The sequence below is a fragment of the Lonchura striata genome, chromosome 7, assembly GCF_050655825.1.
Source record: "Lonchura striata isolate lonStrDom1 chromosome 7, ASM5065582v1, whole genome shotgun sequence".
In the NCBI taxonomy this organism is placed as follows: Eukaryota; Metazoa; Chordata; class Aves; order Passeriformes; family Estrildidae; genus Lonchura; species Lonchura striata.
Window position 1 is genome coordinate 33144354 of NC_140709.1, and position 25471 is coordinate 33169824.

Here is a 25471-nt window from a genome sequence, read left to right on the forward strand (position 1 = left end):
ATTTAGTCTGTTTTGAGATAACGTTTGTGGTGAATTCTTGTGTCAAGCTAAGAAGAAACACAGAGAAGTTGCTCACAATATCTGGAACTCCTACTGGATTTACAGTATAAATGCATATACAACCCCACTGTATGTTTGTTATTAAAATATCTGTGATGTAGTCCAGTTAAAGATGTATACAGAAGAAAAACAGGAGTGATCCTTCAGTCAATTGTACACCATTCTTTCAAGAGCAGTACAAGATAATAAAAATTAATTTCTTCAAGATGGAATTTCCATTTCTCTTATGAAGTCTGATTTCAACAATCATAATTCCCAAAGCCACTATGCCTTGCTACCCATTAAGGCAAGAGATGATAAAAACCGTGGATGGCAACATCACACTGCAGAGAAAAGTGTGGTTGTTGAATCATCTCTTTGTTGTCTGTGTTGTTGGGATTGGCACTGCAAGGCTCATTTCTGGGTTCTGGGAGGACAAGGATGGTGTTTATATTGACTGCTTATCTTTGTTGCACATCAAATGCTAATTTGCTTCATATTGTTACATTAAATGACATTACAATACAGATTAATGTATCTTTTGTGAGCAGGTAGATTTTTTTAAAAAAAATGAAAACAAACCCACCTTTGCAGTACTTTGGTTTTGCAGATGAGGAGCTGGAATACAAGCTTCTCAATCTTTATACTTACTTATTTAGGTTTTATTTGTGCAAGTTTATTAGAGTTTAAATCACTGAATTTGCTGAAATTACTTCCTGTTGTTAAATAATACAATCAATGAAGTTTTATCTTAGAGGATTTAATTAAAACAGCTATGCATTTTAATTTTTTTTTTAGATTGCAAGCTTGCTAGACCAAGTAGAACAATATAAAGATAACTTGAGCAAGAAAGATGAGGAGATATTGCAGCTGAACTTGCAGTTAGAGATGCAAAAAAACTTTAGTACTTCCAACATCATCCAGCTTCAGGCAGAGAATGCACACTTGCAGGTAGGTTCCTCTAGCTTTAGTGCACTGCCTAAAATGTCAGAGATCTGTTTTCTTGAGTTCTGAGGTGTTCATCTCAAGATGTTGTAAACAGATACTTGGTTTGTTTCTCTTGCCATCAGAATGTTGCATTACCCTTACAAGACTAATGCTGGGTATTGTAGAACCAAAGTCTCCCAGTATTCCAGATTCATGCTTGTAGCATTATCTTCTACAGTGATTTGATTTAAATCAAGAGCTGAGGTTATTTTCTGGGTTGGGGTGGTCTAACAGTGGTGTGAACCTGAAGAAGCTGTAGTTGTGTTCCTGAGCTCTTCACCATTATAGTAAATAAGAGAATATTTAAATAAAGCCCCTAGTTCTGCTCTGCCATTAGTTTGAGAGACAAAATCGATCCTTTCTAATGAGATTTTTGTTTTCTCTGGTCAGGAGGATCTAACAAAACTTCATGTGAAGCAAAGCCAGGACCTAGGTATTAGTGATTCCTCAGCTTTGTCATTCCCACAAGCACTGCTTGAAGAAAAGAATCAAGAAATCGACCACTTGAATGAGCAGATGAAGAGACTTCAGCATGAGCTGCAGAATGCTTTGGAGAATAAAGTAAGAGTGCGTATTATATGTTCATTGCTTGGTTTTGGGGGGAATCAAGGTGTGCAGATTCTTATTGAAAATGAAATGTTTGATAATTCTCTTTGGAAAGTAGAGGTTATTTTGAGACATTACCAGCTGAAATGTATGGTTTTTTCTGCTGTTACGTATGTGACTTAATGCCTGTGTGATTCAGAAGAGAAATATAAACTCTGTATGCAATAATAATTGCCTACATAGAGTAATATTCAGTCCTTTTGCTTAGATTGCAGAAGACCAAAAACCTGAAATTGAAGAACTCAGATCGCTGGTCGAGCACCTTCGCCTTGACCAGGAGAGGCTGCGTAAGGACAAGGATGAAGAGGTGGAGCAACTCCATGGAGTCATTGAGAAGCTTCAGAAAGAGCTGGCACAATTTGGGCCAGTATGTCATGAAGATAGTGACAATCCAGTTTATTTCTATGAAGTTCCCTTGGAAAAGTCAGTGGAAAACCTTCAGAATGAGTTGAAGAAGGAACTGGTAGCTTGTCACGGTGATGCTGATGCAAATAGAAGAAACGAATCAGTGCACTCCAAAATGAGAGAACTTCAGGAGGAACTGGAGCTTGTCTCAGCTTCTAAAGAAGCTCTGCAGCAGCAACTGGAAAAAAAGGAATTGCAACTCAAAACCGAAGTGGAAGCTTTGGAGAAAAAATGCCAACAGCTTCGAGAGTCATCAGAGCAGTCTGTTGCAGAGCTCACCTCCCTGAGAATCCAGCACCAGGCACTTCAGGAAGAATACAGGGTTTCCCAAACTCTGTTGTCTCAGAGAGAGGCTGAGACAAAGATGTCTACATCTCGAGTTCAAGAACTTGAAGATAAGGTGAGAGAAAAGGAAGCAAATATTTTAGAGAAAGAGATGCAAATTAAGACAATGGCAGATCAAAGAGAAGCTGACACCACTGAGCTGCAGTACTTAACAGAAAAAGCAGCAGAGCTCCAAACAGAGTTGGAAAAGAGAGGTGCAAGTCAGGCACAGGATGTTTACAGTCTTCAATTAGAAGTTTCTAGACTTGATTTCCAGGTGCAAGCACTGAATCAGAAAGAAGTAGCTTATCTGAGAGAAATCAAGGAACTGCAGGGGAGCACTGCAAAACTGAAAGGTGAAATCAAGGCCCACATGAAAGAGCTCGAAGCCCTACGATTGGAAAGAGATGAAATTCTTTCACAGTTGGAGTCTTGCAAGCTGGAGGGGCAAGTAGGTCATGAAGAGACTCAATTTCTCAAGCCATTCTGCCAGAGTAAAAGAAAAGATGGAGACTTTAAAAATGGAGTGCAGGAATTAGAAGCAAATATTGATCAGTCATTTGGAGCATTGGCTTCCCCTACTGCTAAACTGGTACATTATTTGATTTTTAATAATATTATTCATTTTGGTGAGATTTTTTAAAATAATATATTTCTAGATTAATAAATTAAATACATTTTCCCCGTTTTACTCTGTTTTGCCTGCAAGAATGGTTAGTGGGTGATATCCCTTCTTTCTTTCCACCTGCGAGTTCTTTCCAGCTTAATTTTTTTTCCTCCTGAACTATTGAGGATGGAGAGTGAGAGGATGGGTATCTGCAAGCCAAGCAATGAGCCCACGAGCTACCAAGACTGTTCGCCATTCTTCATGGCTCCTATTGGAGAACTATTTGAGAACACTTCTTCATGTCTTCTTTTCGGAAATTCTTACTTAGTATGATTCTTTCTTGTCATTATTCTGAATCTTCTCTAGAACCATTTGCTCCACGTAACCTAATCTTAAATTCTTAAATCACTCCATTTTAGAAAGCAGTAGGACTTGGGTGACCCTTTTTCAGAGAGCTGTAGAAATATGTCATACACCAAGTTACTGTCTTTAAAGGCTGGCTTACAGAGTAATAAGTGCTAGTTAAGAAGGTTTATATGAAGAGTTGGAGTATACAGGAAAGGAAGAACATTCAATGCCAAGCTTATGTGGATTTTCAGGGCTCTGCTTGGCAGTATGTTACAATAATCATCCAATGTAGATGACTTATTTAAAAGAAATAATAGGATAATTGCTATGTATAATGACATACTTATTTTTAAAGCAGAAATGAAGAGTGTAGCTATGCAAAACATGTGATCATCCCTGGTGTTTGTATTTTTATTTGCCTGAAAGTTCGAGGTTGGAGCAGTGCCATCTGGGTGACACTGTACATTCAGGGCATGCCCCAGAAATCTCTCAGGACAAAGAAATAGGTGGGAAAAGTGTTAAATGGCCCATGCAGATTGATGTACTTCAAACCATAGGATATGTCTGTAACAAGGCAGCAGACTTCCAGTCCAGTGGCTACTGGGCCATGTTTTTTATACAGGTAGGGATTGTCAGATCTCTGTTAAAAAAAACTGATTTAATTGAGGATTCAATGAAGAGATAATTGGTAACATTCTTAAGGATATCAGGGAATGCTGGCATGCTGGGGGCAATTAAATAATTAAAAAAAAACACTTTTCAGGTAGAAACTCAGACTCTGGAAGGTTTCAATTGATGTTTGTGTCAGTACATCTATTTCCATGTTTAAGTGGAAGTTTTTAAGTAGACTGAAGAGGGATAATTATCAAAATTGGAGAATATGTTGATGCAAAGTAAATAAACTACCATGTCTTCAAGCATTCATTACAGTAGACTTCTTTTTCTATGGATCTAGCTCATTCAGATATTAGAAAAAGTATAATGCAGCATTCTTAAAGGAGCAAAGAACCCCTCCTATATTTATGCTTGGGTTCCAAAGTGGAAACAATGTGAAAATCAGGAAATGTATTAAAATGAAAGCTGGAGGAGCAGCAAAATGAGTAAAGTCCTGGCAGCTGGCACTGGGCTTAAAACAGATGATGAAGAGGGATGATTAACACAAAAGGATTAAGTTGATGGCCTAAAATGAGAGGGATGACAATTATTCACTGTATCTGACAAACTAACAGGTATGGAGGATGAAATTAAATTTCCATGTTGACAGATTTAAAATAATATAAAATATCTTCTCAAATAGTGCATTATTTAGACTCAGTCACAGAATCAGAGGTTAAGAGTAATTTTACCTTAAAATTACTTAAAGCGATGCATGGAAAAATTGATCCATTCTAAAAGGCCTTTAAGTGCATGTTTCTCAGTTTGTAAAATCATACTCTAATTCAATTAAACAAATAATGTGTATTATTTCATTATAGGAAAAAGATGAAGCTATGTTTGACGTGCCATTTCACAATAAAAATCCAAAAACACAGATGAAGCAATCACAAGAAAATATCTTTTGCCAGGAGTTGGACATGATCCACAGCTCTGAAGGGGATCAAGATTTGAAAAAGCATTGCCAGCAAATGTTGGAAATTCATCAAACTCCTGATTCACCAAAACACAATTTGAGCATAGACAAAGAGACTCCAAAATATTACCAGAATTTAATTGCAAGTATGTCTTCATGGGGCTCGCCTGAGATCATGAGAAAGCAAGATATAAGCATGGAGCTTCAACCAGTGCTTCACCTGACACCCTTCTCAGAAGCTGAAAACACAGATTTTCAAATTGTGCACACGAGGTCATCCCTGGAAGGAGAGAATTCCATATCACTGGGATATTCTAACATGGATGAAAATGGCAGTGGGGATGCAGCAGTGGGAGTAGATAGAAAATCTCCAGCTTTCTCTGAAAGTACCTATACTGTTGATGATGATGAAGCTATGGAGAAGAATCTTCTGGTAAGTGATATTTCATGTCTGATTTAATTCTTTTTAAACAAGACTACTCAGCTCTGTCCCCCTGGGATCATTGAGGGGCCACAGGCTCCAAGAAGTAGAAAGCTACACACTGCTGGGAGTAGGGCCAGTGAAGTTCTGGACATACAATTATTAGTTCCTCTCTTACTCTGATAAAAACTGATAAATTTGTTGCACTTAATGTGTCAGTAATTGAGATCAACCTGTAAAACCTTTGCTACCACAATACTCAGTGTACTCTAACAGCTCTCCACTTCTTCAACAATCTGTTGTTGAGTGTTAGAAGAGACTCTTTCAAAACTGGATAATAGCAGTGTTTTATATGTTGTATACATATATTTATATATTGTCTATATTCTGTAATTTCACAGGAAGATTAAGTCTATACTTAAGAAAATTTCTCCTTGGCTGTATGTTTTTGTGCCTTGCTTTGATGGGTAGTTAAATATAAACACATGGTATCTTAAGACTATTAAAAGAGGAAAAAATTGAGATGGAATGGCTTTGCAGTGCACCAATGTTGCATTAATTGTGGTATTTGCCATCTCTAACACGTGGATCAAGTAGGGATTTGCTAAAAATCAGCACAAGTAAAAAAGTTGTCATAAATGCTGAAACCAACAGCTACATTCAGAAAACCAAAGTAACATGAAAAATTTCTTCTCAAGCAGATGAGAGAAGCTGATAATCTGACTTTAACCCCTTCTGATTTACAAGATGATGAAGGATCAAGAGCATCTGCCATGAGTGATGGATGTAGCAGCAGTAAGTTGAACTTTGTAGATTGCTTTTACCTTTTGTTACTTTCAATATTAAAACATGTTTCTCCTTTCTTCCATTTTCTTTTACTGTAGTCTTTTATTGGAAAGCTATGCTTTAAGCAGGTGGTTCTTTGTTAAGAAATATATATATATATACACATATGTATATATATATACACATGTATATATTGTGCCTGCTTTTACCTTTTCATCTACATACAGAACAGAGGCAGGGGATTTGAGTCCTGGCTTAAGTACTTAACTACTCCTTTGGTTCTAAAGGCAACTTAAATTATTTTTAACTTGTTTAAGTTGAGATATCAACCAGCCAATTCAATCTGACCCTGCATTCATACAAGCAGAAGTCATGGTTATTTTACAAGTGGTTGTTCTACTTTCAAGTTCTCTCCTTATTTGTAACACTTTGTGGGGATGGTTGTCTCTTTCCTTCAGATACCAGCTCAAATTTGGCAGCTAATTTAAAGCAGGAGCTACAAACATCAGATCACCTAGATGCCAATGTCATGGCTTACCTGCGATACCGGGGCATAATTCCAGATATTATGGAATCAATGAAAGAGAAGGAAATACTTTCACCACAGATGAAGGTAACATATGATTAATATAAGCATACCAGCAAATTAAAACTGGACAGCAAAAGTGAAATGGCAATGTAAAATAGCTGCTACATTTACACTGAAAAGTGTTCTATAGTGGTTTAAACTGCAAGTTGATGATGGTTCTTGTCCTTGCATCTCTTGTGACAACATTACTGACATTTGCTTGTACTTGCTACAATTGAACTAGTTTTGCTAGGACAATTTTCAGATTGTGGGGGTACAAGGACTGCTTATTCTGCTTTATGGGTTTGCCTTGGAGGCTTCACAGAAAGTTGTTTCAGAAGCAACCATAGCTGGCTGATATCATGTTCCTCTGCCTGTTCTTGTCATCTTGATGTGATGGAGAGCTGTGGAAACACCAGTGCAAGGTGTGCAGGGTTAGGTCAGAGCCAGTTCAAGCAACATGAGGAATATACAGAAGACTGAGCAGTGAGTGCTCACTCTAGTCAGTAATTAAAGTTGAAGAAAGTATATGCCTGGAACTCTTTGGTTTGCTGAGCAAGTTGTCAGCCATTTTAAAAATTCCAGCTACAGAAAGGGAGAAATTGTTACCTGTGAGAGAATGCAGTAGGTTACAGTGAGTTCTCAAGTAATAAGAAACTGTAAGAAATCCCTTCCTGGAAGTGAATCCTGCCTCCTAATATGCTTAGCAGGTCCCTTCAGCTTGCCCAGCACAAGGGAGGAAGGTAAGCCTGAATTCAAACTCACTCAACCTAACTGGCACAGGTAACTCACAAGAGGAAGGAGACTGGGCCTTTATCGCTGCTCAAGTCAGAAGGAAGATGCTTCCCCCATCCATCTGCCCTTAATAAGAGACATGATGCTCTAGGGTTGGAGAAGGAAGAACACATGGAATAATGAGATCCAGGAATGATGAGATCCAGGAAAAGCCAAACATGCAAAGCTGATGAAACCATCTGCTGGCATTAGAACCAGTGCTACCAGAAAAGTACATCAGGTGTTGGTAATTGGAGATTCCTTACTGAGAGGCACTGAAGCACCCTCCTGCCATCCTGGTGCCTTCTCTAGAGAAGTTTGTTGCTTACCAGCAGCTTGGATTTGTGGTGTCACTGAGGCTGTCAAGCTGAGTGAGCCCCACAGATTATCACCTGTGTGGGGTCTAACAGCACTTTGACAGGACAGTTCAAAGGTTTGGGACTGTGGGTGATATTCTCTCTGTCTTCCCAGTCAGATGAAGGGTACCAGAATAGAATCCCTGGCTGTGCAGCTGGTGCAGTACTCAAGGTTTTAGTTTTTATTATCATGGATTTACCTTTGAGATGCCAGAAATGTTGGGAACTCATGGAATTCACCCAAGCAAGTGAGACAAGGGTATCTCCACCAATAAGATGGCCAAACCCATAAGGAAATCTTTAAATTAGATGAGGAAGGGACTGGAGGAAGGAAGTAAGAATTAAGTTCTTTCCTATTGTAAGAAAAAGATCAGATTCAACACCACCGGAGGAACCTGGACATAGGTAAGTCTGTGGGACCCAAAGACATGAATCCCAAGGTCCTGAGGAAATTTTGCAGTTGCAAGTGCCAAGCCACTCTCCGTTGTTTTCGAAAAGTCACAGCAGTCAAAGTCCTCGGTGACTGGAGAAAAGGGAATCAGAGCAGTCTGTTTTAAAAAGCTTAAGGACAAGCACCCTGGAAGCTACTGATCTTTCAGCCTCACCTCTGTGCCCAGTAAGATCATGAAATGGATTGGACATAAGTACAAAATTTTTTGTGATTAGACACTGGCATAGAGAGGTGGTGGATCCTTAGAAGTCTATCCCAGAATCCATTGAAAATGAGATTGGATGGGGCTTTGTGCAACCTGAAATAATAGAAGATGCTCCCTATGCCTGTCACAGCAGAGTTGGACTAGATATGATCTTGAAAGGTCCCTTCAGCTGAAGACCAAACTGTGATTCTCTGTCTAAAAAATTCTGTGTCAGAGATTTCATAGAAGAGGTGAATTTTATTATACCTTAAGAAACAGGGTGGTATTTTTGTTTTTAGTTTCATTTGTGGAGCATCAATCTCGACTTTACTGGCTGTAAGATATGAGTGCATATTCCAGTACTGAATGTTTGAACACTTTACTGTGCTTCTGATGTTAATATTTACTAAAGGTTTTCATTGATTATTGAAGTAATCACTACTTTGATTCCAGTGACAGAAAAGTAACTTAAGTTTGTTGAAAAGTAATTTAAAAAATGTGCAGGGGAAGATTAGCAAGAGTTAAATAAAAGTACTCTATGTTGTTTTTAAAGTGCGTAGCTCCACATGGAGGCTGTGATGTTCTGATGAGATGTGTGTAAGAAAAGAATTCAACTCTCCAGTGACCTTCCTTGAAAAGAGGCCAGGAAACATCTGTGCATGATGTAATAGCTTGTGAAAAGGGAATTTATTTAAAATATATATTTGGCCTGATAATGTCAGAGGAAAAAATTTCCACTGTGTAAATTATTACAGTGGTTATTTTGGGAGTTGATATTTGTACATAATTTGCTAAATTAAGCCAAGGTTGTCTAAATACATCATTCAGTTTTCTGGCATCACTGAGGTTTGGTAACATAGCTTCAGGCTTGATAGAATTTAATTCATTCCCAGGAAAGTTAGCTAAATGGTTCAGAAACACTATTTTGGCATAAATAGTAATTTATGCTTAATTGCACCTTAGGGTGTTGATACAGACACCTTACTTTTGTTGTCTAGTACTAACTCATCCTACTATTACACTGTCAGGATGCTGATACCTGTTTCCAAATATTATCTTTTTTTTTTTTCTTAGACTGTGCTGAAGATGGTGTATGAGGAGAGCCGCAAAATCCTGGCTTTGTCAGAGCATCCCTTTGCTTTTAGGGAGCTGAAGAATGTCCCTCAGACCCAAGTGGCAATGGAGGGCTGGCAGAAGGAGGGATTATCCCTGCTGGATGCTATCCAGTCACTGAAGGATTACCTCAGCAAGGTGGCAGATAGAGGAGACAAGGTATGGCTATAAAATACCCTTTAAAGCAAGGGAACCAGGCTGTGTGTGTGTGTATATGTGTATATATATATATATATGTTATATATAGAATATGTTATGAGGCTTGTGTGTGTATATATATGTTTAAAGAGTAAGGGACAGTACTCTTTAAACGTTTCTAAAAGTGCTTAAATAAACAGATATACTCCTATGGTATGAAAGATGCTGGGTTACAATTTGAGAAATGCTATTTAAAAAAAATATTTTAACAGGAAACATCAGGTGTTGCTGCTGACTGGAGAGGAGAACTTCTGCAAGCAGTACAGAGTGTGTTTGAGAAGGAGAGAAGTATGTTGCAAATTGACTTGAAGTCTCACTTCTCCAATCCTGCATCTGGTGACACAAGTTCATTTGGGGAAAAGCTGGAGTATATAATGAAACAGCAAGTATGAAAAGCTCCTAAAGTGTAGTGCTCATACATCACTTCTTAATTCTCTTTTATTTTTTTTTCATTTTTATTGCTTCTGTTGCTAAATCTTGTGTATTATGTTACTATCTTCCATGTCTTGTATAATGCAGATGGCATGGGACCAGTAGCTTTTAGAGTTTCTGTTGTGGTAGCATTTTTCTTGAACTTTGTTCGTGATGTTACAAAGCCTATTGATTATTTTAGCTGACATCAAGAAAGACTGTGATATTCAATAGGAAATACTTGGTTGAATTCTTTTCCTCCTTCCCATTTGACTAGAACTTCGCAGATCTCCCTTGCAAAGGGTATATAACTCTGAATCTGGGAGCTTTTTGCCAGTAATATTTAGTTTCTAGATTGTAGTAATTGTTATGTATAAACTTGACAAGGCAAGTGAAGTGGGGTTTTTCTTTTTTACATAATGTTATCATTTTGCATTCATGTGAAGCATGAACTTAGTCATTTGAGTGCTTCAGTACAAAACTTGTACTGCAAGAGTTCACTTAGTATTTATCCTTGCAGAAGATATGGAAATAGCCTTGTAGTTTAAATAGGCCTTGGTTTGTTTCAGGAGGAGCAGAGGCAGATGGTTGTGGAGCACCTCTTCTCCTCAGACCGGAATAGCCTGCTCTCAGAAATTCAGGACCTCCGAGCTCAGCTCCGCATGACACATCTCCAGAACCAGGAGAAGCTCCAGCAGCTCCAGGAAACCCTTACCAAGGCTGAGGATCATGGCAACAAGCAGGAGCACCAGCTCCGGAGGAAAGGTATTTCTTACTGTCTCTGTCAGCTCTTTCTGTCTTCTGTATCAGTTCCTTTTTACCTTAAAGGTGAAAGGCAAAAAAAGGTATCTTGCAAAGAAGATGATGCTGTACAATTCCTCAGTTTTACTGAATGCACTCAGGTTGCCTATGATGTTAGCAGTTCTTTCTCATATCAGTAGTTAAGACAAACTATGAGAAGCAAAGAGAAGCTGTGAAATAACCCTAAGCAATGGAACTAAAATAGTGTGTACATGGAGAAAACCCAGCAAGGACAGTAAAACCCTGTTTGTTTGCAGAGAATTGGTTATCTATATGTTTGCTAGTATAGAATCACAGAATCATTTAGGCTGGATAAGACCTTTAACATTCTGGAGTCCCACCATAAACAGTGTCAGGGCCACTGCTAAACCATGTTCCTGACTAAATAAGCAAGCCTTCATTTTCACAGCAGGTTCCCTTTATGTAATAAAGGAATAAGTGCAAGTGACCGTGGTCAAAAATAAACATCTCTCTTCAAAGCAAAACACTGCTTTTTCCTTCTTTTTGTTTTTCCATCACTGTCATTCAGATTTCAGCTATTTAATAGCACATGCTGTAGTCCAATAGAGCAAAGTTTCCTGGACATCCAGAAGTTTATTACTAGTTTTATTTGCATGATACTGTAGACATAGGTACATTAATTGTTTTTAAGTACTTATCAAACAGGAGCCTCAAAATTTAGGGAGAGTTATTTCTCTTAACTCACTGGCCTGAACAGAGCTGGCCAAACAAGTTCTATATAGTGATTCCTGTCATAAAATGTTTATAGAAGTGGATAAGTTGGTTTAATGATGCTTAAAATCCGTAAGTGATTTTAGAGAATATCACAATGATAGACTCATAGTGTTTGGGCATCCTTCTTCTGATTCCTCTCATTTGAAAAGAGATTAATTCTTCAGACAAAAACATTTCAATACAGCTGTTTTTTTTCCTAATTTGGATTAGTATAAATGACATCATATTGTCAAGGTCTCTAGAATATCAATAACAGTGTTTTCTTATCCTAGTTGAATTATTGGAATATAAGCTTCAGGAGGAAAAATCTATTGTAAGTGACTTGCACAGCACTCTCTCTGAGGAGCAGAGAAGATCCTCGGAAACATGTGATCTCCTGAATCAAGAAAAAGCATCCCTGAAATCAGAGCTTTCTGGAAGTATGCAAGAGAATGAAAGGTTGCAGAAGTCCCTGGAAGAGCTTCAGAGGGAAATAAATAATTTACGGTAAGAAGTAGATTTATTCATTTACTTGATTTATCAGCAGGTGGGAAAGAACTTTATATTAATTGGATCCATAAAGCACTTGGAAACAGAGGGAGGAAAACTAGGGTCTCTCAAGGGTTATGTTTTCTTTACTAAATTCTGTCATCTTGGGTATGTTCCTTTGCCACTCCCTTCTTAGTGTATGCCAATATTTTGCTTTCTTCTTGCAGGACAACAACTTTGCTCTGCCAGAATAAATAACCTATCTCTTAATTGTTACAAAATCGAGCAATTCTAGCTTGGCTTGCAGGGAGGCAAATGTTTTAAAATGCTAATTAGATTGAAAACCTTGAAAACTGACCCTCTTTAGAAAGAATGGAGGCCACCTTAAAGAAACAAATCAATAGAAAGAGCCCAGAGAAACCAACCCAAAATGTCTTGCTTATGATGCTGGTGAAGGGTGTTCTGTTCTGAACATAGAGATGTCGTTTTGAACTTTGCAGTGTTGAATTGGAAAAAAAAGAAAAGGATTTGGCAGCTGCGCTTGAAGACTTGCAGGCTGAGCAGCTGAAGGGATCTGAGCTGCGAGGTTGGTTTGAGGAACAGCAGCGTCAGCAGAGGAAAGCAGAGGATGAAAAGACAAAGGCCATGGAGGTAACGCCCAGCTCCCCTGGGGCATGACGTTAACTAACAAGTTATTTGTACAGTCTTCTTCCCCTCCACTGTTCTTTGTTTAGTAGCTGTTAAAACCCCCAAACCTTTCCTGAATGTGCACAGCGTCCTTTTGTCCTTTTCACCAAGTGAAAGCTTTTAGTTACTCTCATTAATTGCACGTATAGAAATAAACCAAGGTTGAATGCCATGTTGGGGTTTTTTTCCTCACATCTCCTCATGTTTTTTTTTTTCCTTTCCCACTTTCCCCTGTTGTGTACTGCCCCTTGCTGAGTAGGGACAGCCGGATTCTACAGCTGTGTGATGTGACAGCACCCTTAATTCCACAGCAAATTTACCATGAGGGTGTGAGATGTATGATCTCTGAGATTATAAAGAAAACCACCCAATGATAAATAGGTTTGGCAGAGAGTAAGTGGAGCCTTTTCAATATAATATGAATTTTTGGAGGTTAACCAAAGTCGTCCTGTTCCCTTCTAAATTGAACAGAAAACAAGTGAATAGCTTTCTCTCCAAGGCTGTAATAGCAATGACTCAGTCCTTGTAAAAGGCCTACAGTAAATGGAAAATGAGGAAGATTCAACATAAACCATTTCTTAAACCCCAAAACTAAACTCTCTCAAAAAACTCCAAACAATCCGACTTAAATTCTCTGGCTTCTCCTGTCATCTTCCTGGTAGGTGTTTTAAGTTTGTGAGTGATTTCTGTTGGGATATTTGTTAATGCTGCACGGTTAGGAAATGCTGCTCATGCAAGGAGGCTAGAGTAGCCAAGGCCAGGAGAAAAGTGCTTTGCCCTGGAGAGGTACCCAGTTGGACAGATTAGTCTGGCGTTCACAAATCTTTATTGAAGCCCCATTATGGAAAGCTTCTGCCTTTTAGCATCTGACCTGGCTTTCTAGGACATAACAAATGGTGCTGGCTAAGTGCGGGGCAGAGTAGACCTCCCCGGTAGGACAGCAGTGCCAGCTCTGGCTGCCTTCAGTGCCCTACACTGCCCCTTCAGTCCCTGCCTTTCCTTCTGAAGAAACACTGGCTCCCAGAATGAATCTTGTGATGGATTTTGAAGGGAAAGAGGGTAGATTTAGATTAGATATCAGGAAGAAATTCCTTCCTGTGAGAGTGATGAGGCCCTTGCACCCAGATTACCCAGAGCAGCTGTGGTTGGCCCATCCCTGGAAATGTCCAAGCCAGGGCTTGGAGTAACCTGGGATAGTGGAAGGTGTCCCTGCCCATGTTAGGGGGTGGGAATGAGATGAGTTTTGACATCCTTTCCAACCCAGACCATTCTGTGATTATTTTTATCAGTCTCTGCTCTGTTATTTGAAGAGATGGGCTGCCAAGTCCTGAAGCTTTACATCTATTCTTACTGGTTAGATTTTTCTTTTTAAAACAACAGGGTTATTGCTGTTGCAGATGTTACTTATTAATGGGACTGAGTGATGTAAAAAGTAGTGATTTCCTAATGAGGGTCTTAATAACTGAAGAGGAAATAATGTACTGGCAGATACATTAATATGATAATTTTTTTATTTTGTTGCTTGGTGCCATATTGCTAAAGAGCATTTTTCCGTCACTTGTAATTTCAAACTTTTTAATACCTGAGCTACTCTAGTTAAATCTTGACTATCTTTCTGGATAAAATAGGTTGACAATTGCTAAATGCCAGCCGGTCCCACAAATGAGTGTTTTTGCTGGAATATGAATGTGTTCTCCCCCCTTGTGCCCAGGAGCTGCAGGCTGCCCTGGATGTGCAGTTGGTGCAGAACTGCCAGCTGGCCGTGTCCTTGGAGCACGAGAGAACAGTGACAGACAACCTCCGCAAGGAGCTGCAGATCGAGCACTCCCGCTGCGAAGCCTTGCTGGCCCAGGAGCACAACAAACTGAGGGAGCTACAGAAAAACCTGGATGCTGAGAAAAAACGTTCCTTGGAGCTCCTGGATTCCTTGAACCATGAGCGTGTTCTGACAGAGCAGTTGAGCATGAGAGTGAAGGAAGGGGCTTCCTGTCAGCACAGGGAGTCGCTGCTGGAACAAGCCTTTGTCCGAGAGCTCCAAGCCCAGCTGGAAGAGGAGAGGGCCCAAACTATGGAGCTTGCTGCTGTTATTGAGAAAATGCAGCACAAGGCTATCCTGTCCAAAAGGCAGCTGGAGGCTGAGGTACAGATGTGCCATGAGGAAACCCAGAAGGAGAAGGAGGTCAGTGACAAACTGCGAGCCACCCTGGAGTCTCTTCAGGCACAAAAACAAGAGGTGATCCGTTCCCTGGAGGCCCAGAGGGAGAGAGAGATCAAGCTGAAAGTTGACTGGGAACAACTGCAGTCACTCTTCAAGCTGCTTAAAGAGCAAGATAAGAACAGGAAAGAGGAGAGGGAGAGAGAACAGAAACAGCAGCAACAAACAGACCTACAGAAACAGAAGGACTGGCAGAGAGATCAGGAGAGACTGGTGAGAATGCTCTGCCTTACACTCAAATAGCCACACACTGGGATTTAACCCTCTGGATGGTATTCTTTGATTGGAATGTTTCCTTCTGTTAATGCATTCTGAAAAATGCATTAAATGAGCTCTTGTCCTACTTTTGTGAAATGTAGCTGTTTTCAAGGGATTGTGTCTGCGTTTATTGTTGATGGAAGTTGATCCTTACATTTTTGCCTCTGCTGGGAATTGCTGGATGTTCAGAGGTGGGGATGAATATGGGTTAAATGCAGGATGAAACCAAACTACTTTTCATGTCATTGCCCTTATTTTTTGAGCTATGATCCCAGTCATGGCTTGACAAAATATTGGTTTCACCCTGGGTTTCTCCTTGGATGTAGACAATGCCAATTCCAGTATCATTAAATGGCTTCCTGGTGTCCCTGGGAAACGGTGCTCTAAGTCTTCCCCCAAAAGTGGTCTGGCAGGTCAGGAACACCCAGATGGATGTGCTGATTAGGTGTGGTGACACTTACATAAGTGGGTATATATAAGATGCAATTAACTACTACTTATTTTGTTCAAACAGCAAAACTTGGAACAGCAACACCAAAGAGATGAGCAACGAATTAAAGAACTGCAGGAAATACTGGCAGTAGTAAGAGAAAGAGAAAGAAATCCTCCAACTCCAAATTGTCAGGAGGAACTCTTGTGTACCTCAAGCAAAGATGGAAGTGCCACACAGCCTGTGACAAAAGAAACTGAAAAACCCCACTTGCAACAGCAGCAACAACAGCTGGAGAAGATAAGGCAGCAGTTGCTCTTTGTGGTTGTGCATCTTAATGAGTTCATACATAAAACTCTGGATAAGTGAGTTCATAAAATAGCACTTTGCTTTCCATCCTGTTTCTAGCTTGTGTGTGTCATGGCTGAGAGCCCTTAGCTCTTTTAATTCTTAAAAATTAACAGAACTTGCTAATTTCTCTGTGTATTTATAGTAATATGTGTGGTAAATATTGCATAAGTAAAGTCTCAAAACCCTAAAGGTCTAGTAGTGGGAAGAAGCAATTAAATATGTGTTAATATTCTTACAAGTCAACCTGATACTGAAAAGGTATTTCTGCCTAACAGAACGGTTAATGATTGGTCTGCATCAAATGATGAAGCTGTAGCCTCTTTACTGCGGACATTAAGGGAGCTAAAATCAGATTTGTCTCCTCCTACATCTCAGGTAAGGAAAATAGTAACATATTTTAATGTCCAACTCTGTTTTGTCATATTGCAGAGTCTGCTTCTGAGAGCATTTTTTTCCTAGATATGTCATGTGTCCAAGGATCATAAGCTTTGGGATGTGTTGCTGTAGCTTCTGTATGCATCCAGAAACAGTTGTTTTTCACCAAAATGCCAAGTACTTTTCAAAAAGCACCATAGTGGCTTGTAATCTCAGGGCTGTTCTGACCCAAGTTTGCAGTATTGCAAATATTTTACATAAGGCCATGGATTACCAAAGACCAAGCTCAGGTCTGTTGATACAAAATACATACATGCATAACTTTTAGATTCAATCAGATTCCCTATTTTTATGTCTTTCTCTTGCAATAGACAGAGATCTCTGACTGTCTGATAAGTGAAAAGTTTTTTGTCTCTTCTCTTCACAAGTCTGATGTGTGACAAGCTGCCTTGGCATGTTGTAGCTCTCCCTGTGTCTACCTGCTTACAAAATACAGTTAATATTTTCCTTCTGTCACCTGTGCAGCTACACAGGTGGTTGCCAAATGGATCATCTCCAGCCTTGAGGGGGGGGATGCAGCCTCTTCTTCAAGTTCATAGGGTTATTTTGGTTAAGCTTTCCTCTCACAAACCTTTAGAGCTGTCAGCTGCAGATAAAACTCTTGTTGGAGCAGAGTTCCCTCCTTCAGGGACTGACCACACAAAAATAAAGGAGCTCACATTTCCTGACTTAAATTTTGTTTAACAAAAAAAGTGTTCGGTAGAGCACTTTAAAGCCACATGCCTTTCTAGAGCATAGGAGCAAAAACTGCACCTCTGTAGCTTTTCTTCTGTGGGCACAAACAATCCCTCCTCTCTGCCCTCTTTTCAGGCTTTGATTTTTTTTTTCCCCCCCAGAATCACCTTTTCCTTCAGTCTCCTCTCTGAATTTCTCCTTCCTTTAAGGTACTGAACCACATGCTCAGGACACCAAAGGAATATTCTGCTTTCCCCCCCTTGAGTTGCAATAAATTGGGGAGTATTGGACAGGGAACCTGGCAAAATATCAGCATGGAAAATCTGTGCCAAGTGGAGCTGTCTGGTCAATCAGCTGCCAAATGGTGCAGTAGAAGTCAAGGACATAGATGACTCATGTAGAACTCCTTCAGATGCTACAGATTGTACTGAAATAAGTTGCAAGGAGGAACTGGGGTCAGTTGTTTGTACTGCCTTCTCTAATGTATAGATTTTGTTTCAACGGATAAAACATCAGCTACCTTAAAAAATTATCTTCTATTTATTTTGTGATCTACTGCATCATGCACTGATGTTAATTGATGACCATTAAATTTGTAGTTGATACAAAGAGGGTTACAAAGGCAGAACTTCCATGAAGAATTGGAGCTGGAGTCCTGGGTCTCATTCCTTATCACAAAACTCAGTTTGACAGAATCACAGCATGGTTTGGGCTGAAAAAGACCTTAAAGCTCATCTTGTTCCACCCCCTGCCATGAGCTGGGAACTTTTCACTGGACTAGATTGCTTCAAGCTCTGTCAAGCCTGACCTTGGACACTTCCAGGGATGGGCCAGCCACAGCTTCTCTGGACAACAGACTCTCAGAATTAAATGTGTGATTTTTTTCAAAATTTGTTATAACTTGTTTTTGTTGTATGTGCAACTTGGTTTTGCATTTACACGGACATCTTCACTATTTCTATGCTGCCTGTGGATGTAGAAGAAAGTCAGATGAAAGTCAGAAGGGCTGTTCATGCATTTCAGTTTCCCATTGTGCTGTTCAACACCTGAATACCTTTGCTGGTTTTCAGGCTCATTATTATTATGTTTTAATTTGTCATAAAGTTAGGTTATTTCTCTGTTTGAGATGTTTGATTGTGGAAGCAATGTGCAAAACCCATTGTGGCTCACTTCCTTTAGGTTTCTGTTTTAGGTGAGACCTACAAGTGATGCTGACCCTGTTCAAGAGCTGGAAAGAGAGGCTTGGCAACGAGAGAGGAACACGCTGCAGAACAGGCTAAAACAGGCAGAATCCCAGCTGGCAAAAGCCAAAGCTGAAATTGAAAACAAACCAGTGGCAGAAATTTCCAATCCTAAGGTAAAGTCATGGGGATAGCCAGCAAAGGGGGTTTCTGGAGCTTGGAGAGCCAGCAGAGCCACAGCCAGGAGGTATCATTTGAACCTGATCTGCTGGAGAAAAAAAGGATCTGTCAGATTATGGCATTTATGTTTCACTTACTGCTGTAATCTGCAGTTGCTATTTTAAAAGGTTGATTTTCTAGACAAACAGTTTGATATATTATTTTAAATTAGAAACTTTCCCCATATGTGCCTCATCAGAGATGTTCCTGTGGAACTTTCTCCGTGTTAGACAGGAGCTTGCATCAAAAGTCATTTGGATTTTTGGAATTTCTTTCCACTCTTAAATGATAGGGATTTCTTGTCTAAGCATGAAAATAGAAAACACTCAAGATTTTTAATCCCTGCTGACTAATCTTCAATACTTGTTATTTTTCTGACACTTTGATTGTGATCAAATCAGATAGGCATCTCTCCCACCATGCATTCTGGCTTACATTTCTTTTAAGCAGATGTACTTTTTTATTAAAGAGTTTAGAGTTTTGAGTATGACAATTTTGCTTGAAAACGTTCAGGAGATTTAGAGATCTGACACTCCAAATCTGGGTGGGTTTTAGCAGTGTATAGAATTGTTTTGGCTGCCTTTGTGTCCTCAGTCTGGATATTTGACCTGAAGACACCTTGTTTGTGGCTGGCTTTTTGCAACAGTAACTGTGAAAAAAATGAACTTTTAAATTTTTTTTTTTCTTTCTGCAGTTGCAGAGATTATATCGAAAATACATTCGAGCAGAGAGCTTTAGAAAGGCTCTAGTTTATCAGAAGAAATACCTCTTGCTGCTGCTTGGTGGGTTTCAGGACTGTGAGCAAGCAACTCTGTCTCTCATTGCCCGCATGGGAATCTATCCTTCTGCAGACCTGCAGCTCTCTGGATCACACTCCCGGCCCTTCACCAAGTTCAGGTGTGCAGTCAGAGCCATCATTGCCATCTCAAGGTAAAGCCAAAACATTCGCTGTCTCTTATAGGTGATGTTTTCTTGGAAGCTTAAAAAATTGATAGTTCCTGTGGCTTATCCTACATTAATATTAAGCAGAAGCGATCTCCAGAACTGGTTCAAGCATGACTTGTTAGCTGAGTTTGATCTGTACTGAAGATTTGTAAAAAACATTTTTAAAATGGAAAGGAGTAGATTTAGATGGGATATTGGGAAGAATTTTTTCCCTGTGAGGGTGATGAGGCCCTGGCACAGGTTGTCCAGAGAAGCTGTGGCTGCCCCATCCCTGGGAATGTTCAAGGGCAGGATGGACAGGGCTTGGGGCAGCCTGGGACAGTGGAAGGTGTCCCAGCTCATGGCAGGAGGATGCAACAAGGTGGGCTTCCTTAGGATCCTTTCCAGCTCAAACCATTCCATAAATCTATAAAAAAGCTACTTGAGTGATATTAATCTGCAGTATATTTGGGAACCAGTGCACAGCATTACAAACTGAAGTCCTGTGATGTCGCTATTGAGTGAGAAAGCAGCACAGACTCCAAGAAGGCTGGTTTGCACAACCACAGCTTTAATGCCAAAAACTCTCCTCTTTAGAGACTGACTCAACACATTCTACCTGAATGGCTAATTAACAAAAACACTTGTCTCACCAACAATCCTTGAGAAGAACAGAAAAACACCACCTGCGGGTTGTTTACAATAACAAGCTATCATCGTTTCTCTACAACTCCCTGAAAGTCTCTGCTGTGAGAAAACTTCTCTTGTTTTCTCACTCTCTGACCAGGCTATCACATCCACACTTTGGAGCTGATCCTTATCTCCTTGGTCTCACTGGACAGTCTGTCTTGTATCAGAATGTGATCTGTCAGGAATGGTTCTCTGGAATCCAGTAGTGTGTGTTTGATTGGGTGTGATTTTATCACACTGTGTCACTATCAAATGGGTTTTGCTAGCTGTACATGCATGGGACAAGATGCCATCTCCCAGTGACTTTGAGCCCACTGAATGAAAAAAAAGCAGTTTTAAATGTAGTTGGTGGTTATTTCTGAGCAATTTTGGGTTGTCAAGTTAAAGTAGTTACTAGCAAGTGTCTATCAGGTGATGACACAGAGTCTTTGACATGAATACCATAATAACAGCAAAGGCTGCAGCACCTCCAAATTCATGTAGTAACCTCCAAACTCCTTCTCTCAGGTAGGAAGAGCTCTCTGGACATTAGGAGCAGTGCCAAAACAAGCAAGTCTTTTCAGCAGTGCAAAGATCATTGCAGGGTAAAATGGAATAAGCCAGCATTCCAAAAACTGAATTTGAAGAATTTTCCTGTCATTCCCACAACAATTATTATGTTGCTCAATAGGTTCTATACCAACAAATAAGATTAAAATTTAATGTATTTTGCTTATTTTTAATGCTTGTACAAATTTGTTTTCTTACCAAGGTTAAAGTTTCTGGTGAAGAAGTGGAACAAAGTTGGCAGGAAGAGCACACAGGGTGAAAGCATTTCTCACAGTATAGGAGGTAACACAGCTATGTGTTTGGATAAGTACATTGTTTTCGTTGTAATTTCTCTTCAGTGAAGTGTTTCATTTAAAAACAAAACCCAAGTGGGAAAATCTGTTTATTTTGCCAGTATCCATCTGTAGAGTAGAGGGATAGATGGTCTAATGCAGGTCAGTAAGGGCTTGAGTTACTTGAGGGACACTTGAGTGTTCCTTTGAGTTCCTGATGAGTGCCTCTGTAAGAATTCCAACAAACATCTTAATGCAGCACCCAGTATTGGGGAACTGTTGCCCTTGATGTAAAATTCCATTACTTGTACCTTTTCAATGCTTAACCAAATTCAGATTAAATAGTGTATTTTTCATTACCTGGTACTATGTAATTTTCACTGTTTCTAAGTTGCTTATACTTATTTTAAAAGACAACACCACTTTTACACATAAACCCACTGTGGTATGATTCCTAAGAAACTTGAATCCTCAAATGCTGAACTTTCTACCTCAACACAAAATAGTATCATAATTCTGCTAAATACGGTTAAAACAAAAAAACCCTCACAAATCAAAAAAGCAGTTAGCTGTAGAAAGTGTATTTACCTGCATTTAAAACCAGACTTAAGCATACTCTGTTGTAATTTTCATGGGTTTATTGGATTTGTTTATGACAGCCTGTTCTCAGTAGTTCCTAGTGCATATTTTTTTAACCCTTCATATTTACCACAGCCTCTGGTGCTAGAACAGAAGTCCTGAAAGAGCAGCAGCCTCCAGCTGCCCCTGTCAGCTCTCCCCCTACCCAGGACAGGGACACAGCACTGTGCCACAGAACCAGCTGTGCTGCAAGATTCACAAGCCTCTCCCCACGATCCTCCTCCCGCTCCCACAACAGGTCAGTCTGCAAAGATGGGAGATGCTTCAGATTATTGTAGGCTTTTTTTAACTTTGCTGAGTGGTTTGTCACAGCCAGGTAGTCTTCTGGTTTGCATGGAATTCAGCAAAATGTTTGAAACCTGCAAGAACTTCCAAAATTCTACCCCACCCTATTCCTCTGTCATGTCATGTGTCTGTTTCTGACAGCCCTGCTAAGAAAAGCCACATGTATGATATGGAGCAGGATATTAATAACAGCAGCCCTGACTGGTGCTCAGTGTGACTTGGTTGATTAGTGGTGGCTCAGGTCTGATGTAGATCCAAGGTAGGCTAAATAATGCCACTTGCTGCTCTTTTTTCCAGGAACAGCTATACAAATGGAAAAGGGGTGGTGTTTCCAGTTTTCTCTGCCTAGAATTCCTGACTATATGAATGTAATTTCTGGATATATTTGAGAGTATAGCATGAGAAGGAGAAAATAATTTGTTTTCTTTTTAAGATTGCATCTGTCCCCAAGTTCAGCTCCAGACAAGTCCCTTGTGCCACCTCAGGATCCTGAGCAGTCACTCACAGAATATATCCATCGCTTGGAGGCGATTCAGCAAAGGCTGCGAGGGGTGCAGCCAGGTAAGAACCACCTTCTCACCCCTCACAGCTCCTGCAAGTCTGGGCTGCTTTTCACGAGGTTCTTTGTACACATTGCCAATAAAGAGCATCATTTTAAGGAATAATTATCATTACTGGGGAGTTACAACTAAGTCAGTCTCCAAAAGGAAACCTTTCCAAGTCGTATCTAAAACTCCCCCAAGTGTGGCATTTCTCTGTAAGTTCATAGTGAAAGAGATAAGATGGAGTCATTTCATGTGATTTGTGCCCCCTCCTCCTGTTCCCAAATCTAAACAAGCAAGCGTTGTAATTTAAATGAAGCTGTGTATAGAGTTAATTTGCTTTAAAGTCAAACATAGCTGTTGTAATAGCTGAGCAGGGCTTTATCTGCAGCACAAACTGTAATGCTTCCCTTAATTGTCACTTCCTTATGTTCATAACAGATTTTTAAAAAAGATTTGGAGGCTGGTAAATACAGCCATCTAGTTCTAAGATTTATCAAAGAGCACACAAAGGATTGTAGTGGCACTTTGCTTTTCTATTTAAAACAGTTCCACCTAATTTTTAGACCAGATTTACTTAGTTTAATTAGTCTCATTACCTCCTGTGTTATAGCACAGAAACACCTTATCCTAAGGAGGAACTTGCAGACTGTAATCACATCATCCTGAAATCCTGAGGAGTTTGGGAATTTTGACATTGTTCTCAGCAGGACTTTACCTAGAAACTTTATTACCATGACTTTGTGAGTTTGTTTTGTTTGGGCTTTTTTTTCCCAAACACTGCAGCTTGCATGGCTGATACAGATAGATAAACAGATTTTAGACTTGAAACCTGTCACCCTTTATGGAAGGAACACATTTTGCATCATTCCAAGTGTGGAATAAGTACTCCACAACTGGAACACCATGAACAGCACTTCTGTGAAAAGTGTATATGATTTCTGTCATTTCCATGTTACCAAGACAATAATGTCCAGGCATTACAGAAGGATGCTGCAATCTTTAGAACAGTGCTGTCAGCCAAGTAATTTCCTAGTTCCTAATGATCCAAGGAATCACCACAGGAGTGGTAGAATTGAGCTGTCACTGGGGGTAAAGCAGGCCTGTGATGGAGCACTGGTCCCAGGGTATGAAGGTTTGCTTTGGCAGTTGTTTAGGCTTTCAGATCCTGTTTGGGATTGCTCCTAGGTGGCTCGTGAAAATTGGAATTGCTTTCAGTGTAGCTCATATGAAGTGCTTTGAGGAATAACATGCTGCTAATTTTACACTGTTGCTTCATAACACGAGCAGTTTTCTAATATCTTTTTTTTTTTTTTAATTTAGGGCAAGTGCTAGGTTTACCTCATCAGAGAAACCTAAAAAAGTAATGGAAACACTCACAAAATCTGTCCTGCAAGTTCCTGCTTCCTCTGAGTCGGTCCTCACTCAACAAATGCACTTACAGTCTCCCATGCAACTGAATAAAGGGCAGTGCTTTTAAAGCAGATTTTTATATGACTCTTTTTATTATATTTTAGTACTTTAAGAGGGACTTACTTTTCACTAAGAACAATGTTTTACATTCTCATGTGAAATTAAGTCAACAGCTGAAGTGTGCCTGCATTGCTGTATTGTAAGCTGCAAAAAGTCTCTGTGGTGTTTATTTTTCTATAGTGTATAGGTGGATACCTTGTAAAAAAAGTTATTAAAATGGCATTTTATTAGTGAATTCTTACATTGTGTGGTTATTTATTTCTTTTGTTGCTCCTAAAATTGTTTGTGTTTTAATATTTCTGTAGGATCATTCCAGTTGAAGGAATAGCTCAAATACTTTCAAAAATATCAAAGAATTTCTGTGAATATAGGGTTTTTCAGTACATAAATTCTCCCTCAGTCTGTCCTATTTATTCTGGACACTTTTATCTTCATTTTTCTAGTTCAAAAGGCCCATCATTTTGTTTAACTCTATGCATTTTTGGTAAAACATACCAAACAAAACCTGTGAACTCTATCTACATCTAATGTAAGTGATCCTGCCTCTGGTATCTTGTGCTGTAGCTGCCTTCAGGGGCCAGTTCCAAATGTGTATGAAGTTGCTGGTCAGAGAAAAAGAAGGAGGTGTTCTGGTGGTACCCCCATTTCCAGTCACAATGTCTCTGTGCAAAAATTAGATCCAAGTATCATGCTGAATATTTTTCATATAAAAAAATGAAAACTGAAAATTTTCTGTGATATTTATATTTTGTTTTACAAAAGGCATAGGAAGAATTATAATACCAGAATATTTTAAACCTCTGGACATGTGAAATCTCTACTTTTGAAGCAGTTGAGGTTTTTAACTTTGGAACATGAGAGAAACCTCTTCTGGAGGCCAATTGTTCTGCTGCAGCCTATTAAAAGATTTTTATCTACTGGGTATTGAGAATTTATATAATAGCATTCATCTGAGATTGTTTTATTTCTTATTTATTTGCTTTTGTCTTCCTAAACTCATATTTATCTGTCAGGTAAATCATCATTTGGTTCTCTGAAAAAAAAAAACAGTAAAGATAGAGCTTGGCACATGTACAGATTTATTACCCCCTGACAGCTATAGGAGAACCCTTGAACTGATTAGGTATAAAGAGAGCTGTGAACAAACAATTCTTGATTTGGTGTAAAAGCTTGGCAAAAGTAACTTAACTTGTCCAGAGTTCCAAACCAGTTTCAACTAAGTTTAAGCTGGCTCAGTGACTGCACCGTATTTATTTTAAAAAAATCAGATTGGCACATCGTAGGGATCAGTTCCGTTTCAAGGGAATTTGGCTTTGCACTGGCACATTTTTCAATGAGTCTGCAGGGGCTTTTTTATGTCCCAGAATATGCAGGGCTCTTCCCAAGCTTTGGCAGGACTTTGCACTCGGAGGAGCTTTTCTGTAGCAGCCAGTGCTTCCCTGCCTCACCTCCTCCCTACACACTCTCCTTGGGCAGTCACTGTTTCTGGGAACA

General features: G+C 39.6%; 1 protein-coding gene across 26 annotated transcripts in view; it reads left to right on the forward strand.

Moving 5' to 3' along the window:
- Window positions 1-24212, forward strand: part of PCNT (pericentrin) — a 70144-nt gene extending 45932 nt beyond the window's left edge. For 14 of the 26 annotated variants that reach the window (XM_085585362.1, XM_085585365.1, XM_021532575.3 and 11 more), the window contains 20 exons: window positions 838-990; window positions 1417-1593; window positions 1841-2953; window positions 4792-5319; window positions 6006-6102; window positions 6552-6706; window positions 9501-9698; window positions 9950-10123; window positions 10718-10913; window positions 11957-12170; window positions 12653-12803; window positions 14551-15267; window positions 15827-16107; window positions 16369-16468; window positions 18396-18560; window positions 19298-19533; window positions 20969-21048; window positions 21753-21915; window positions 22396-22523; window positions 23828-24212. In XM_085585362.1, coding sequence (XP_085441488.1) covers window positions 838-990; window positions 1417-1593; window positions 1841-2953; window positions 4792-5319; window positions 6006-6102; window positions 6552-6706; window positions 9501-9698; window positions 9950-10123; window positions 10718-10913; window positions 11957-12170; window positions 12653-12803; window positions 14551-15267; window positions 15827-16107; window positions 16369-16468; window positions 18396-18560; window positions 19298-19533; window positions 20969-21048; window positions 21753-21915; window positions 22396-22523; window positions 23828-23871 — 5070 coding nt within the window. In that variant the 3' untranslated portion in view covers window positions 23872-24212. Of the gene's footprint in view, window positions 1-837; window positions 991-1416; window positions 1594-1840; window positions 2954-4791; window positions 5320-6005; window positions 6103-6551; window positions 6707-9500; window positions 9699-9949; window positions 10124-10717; window positions 10914-11956; window positions 12171-12652; window positions 12804-14550; window positions 15268-15826; window positions 16108-16368; window positions 16469-18382; window positions 18561-19297; window positions 19534-20968; window positions 21049-21752; window positions 21916-22395; window positions 22524-23827 lie in introns of all 26 variants that reach the window. The other 12 variants (XM_021532568.3, XM_085585371.1, XM_085585363.1 and 9 more) reach the window with 8 other exon arrangements.
- The last annotated feature ends 1259 nt before the right edge of the window (window positions 24213-25471 follow it).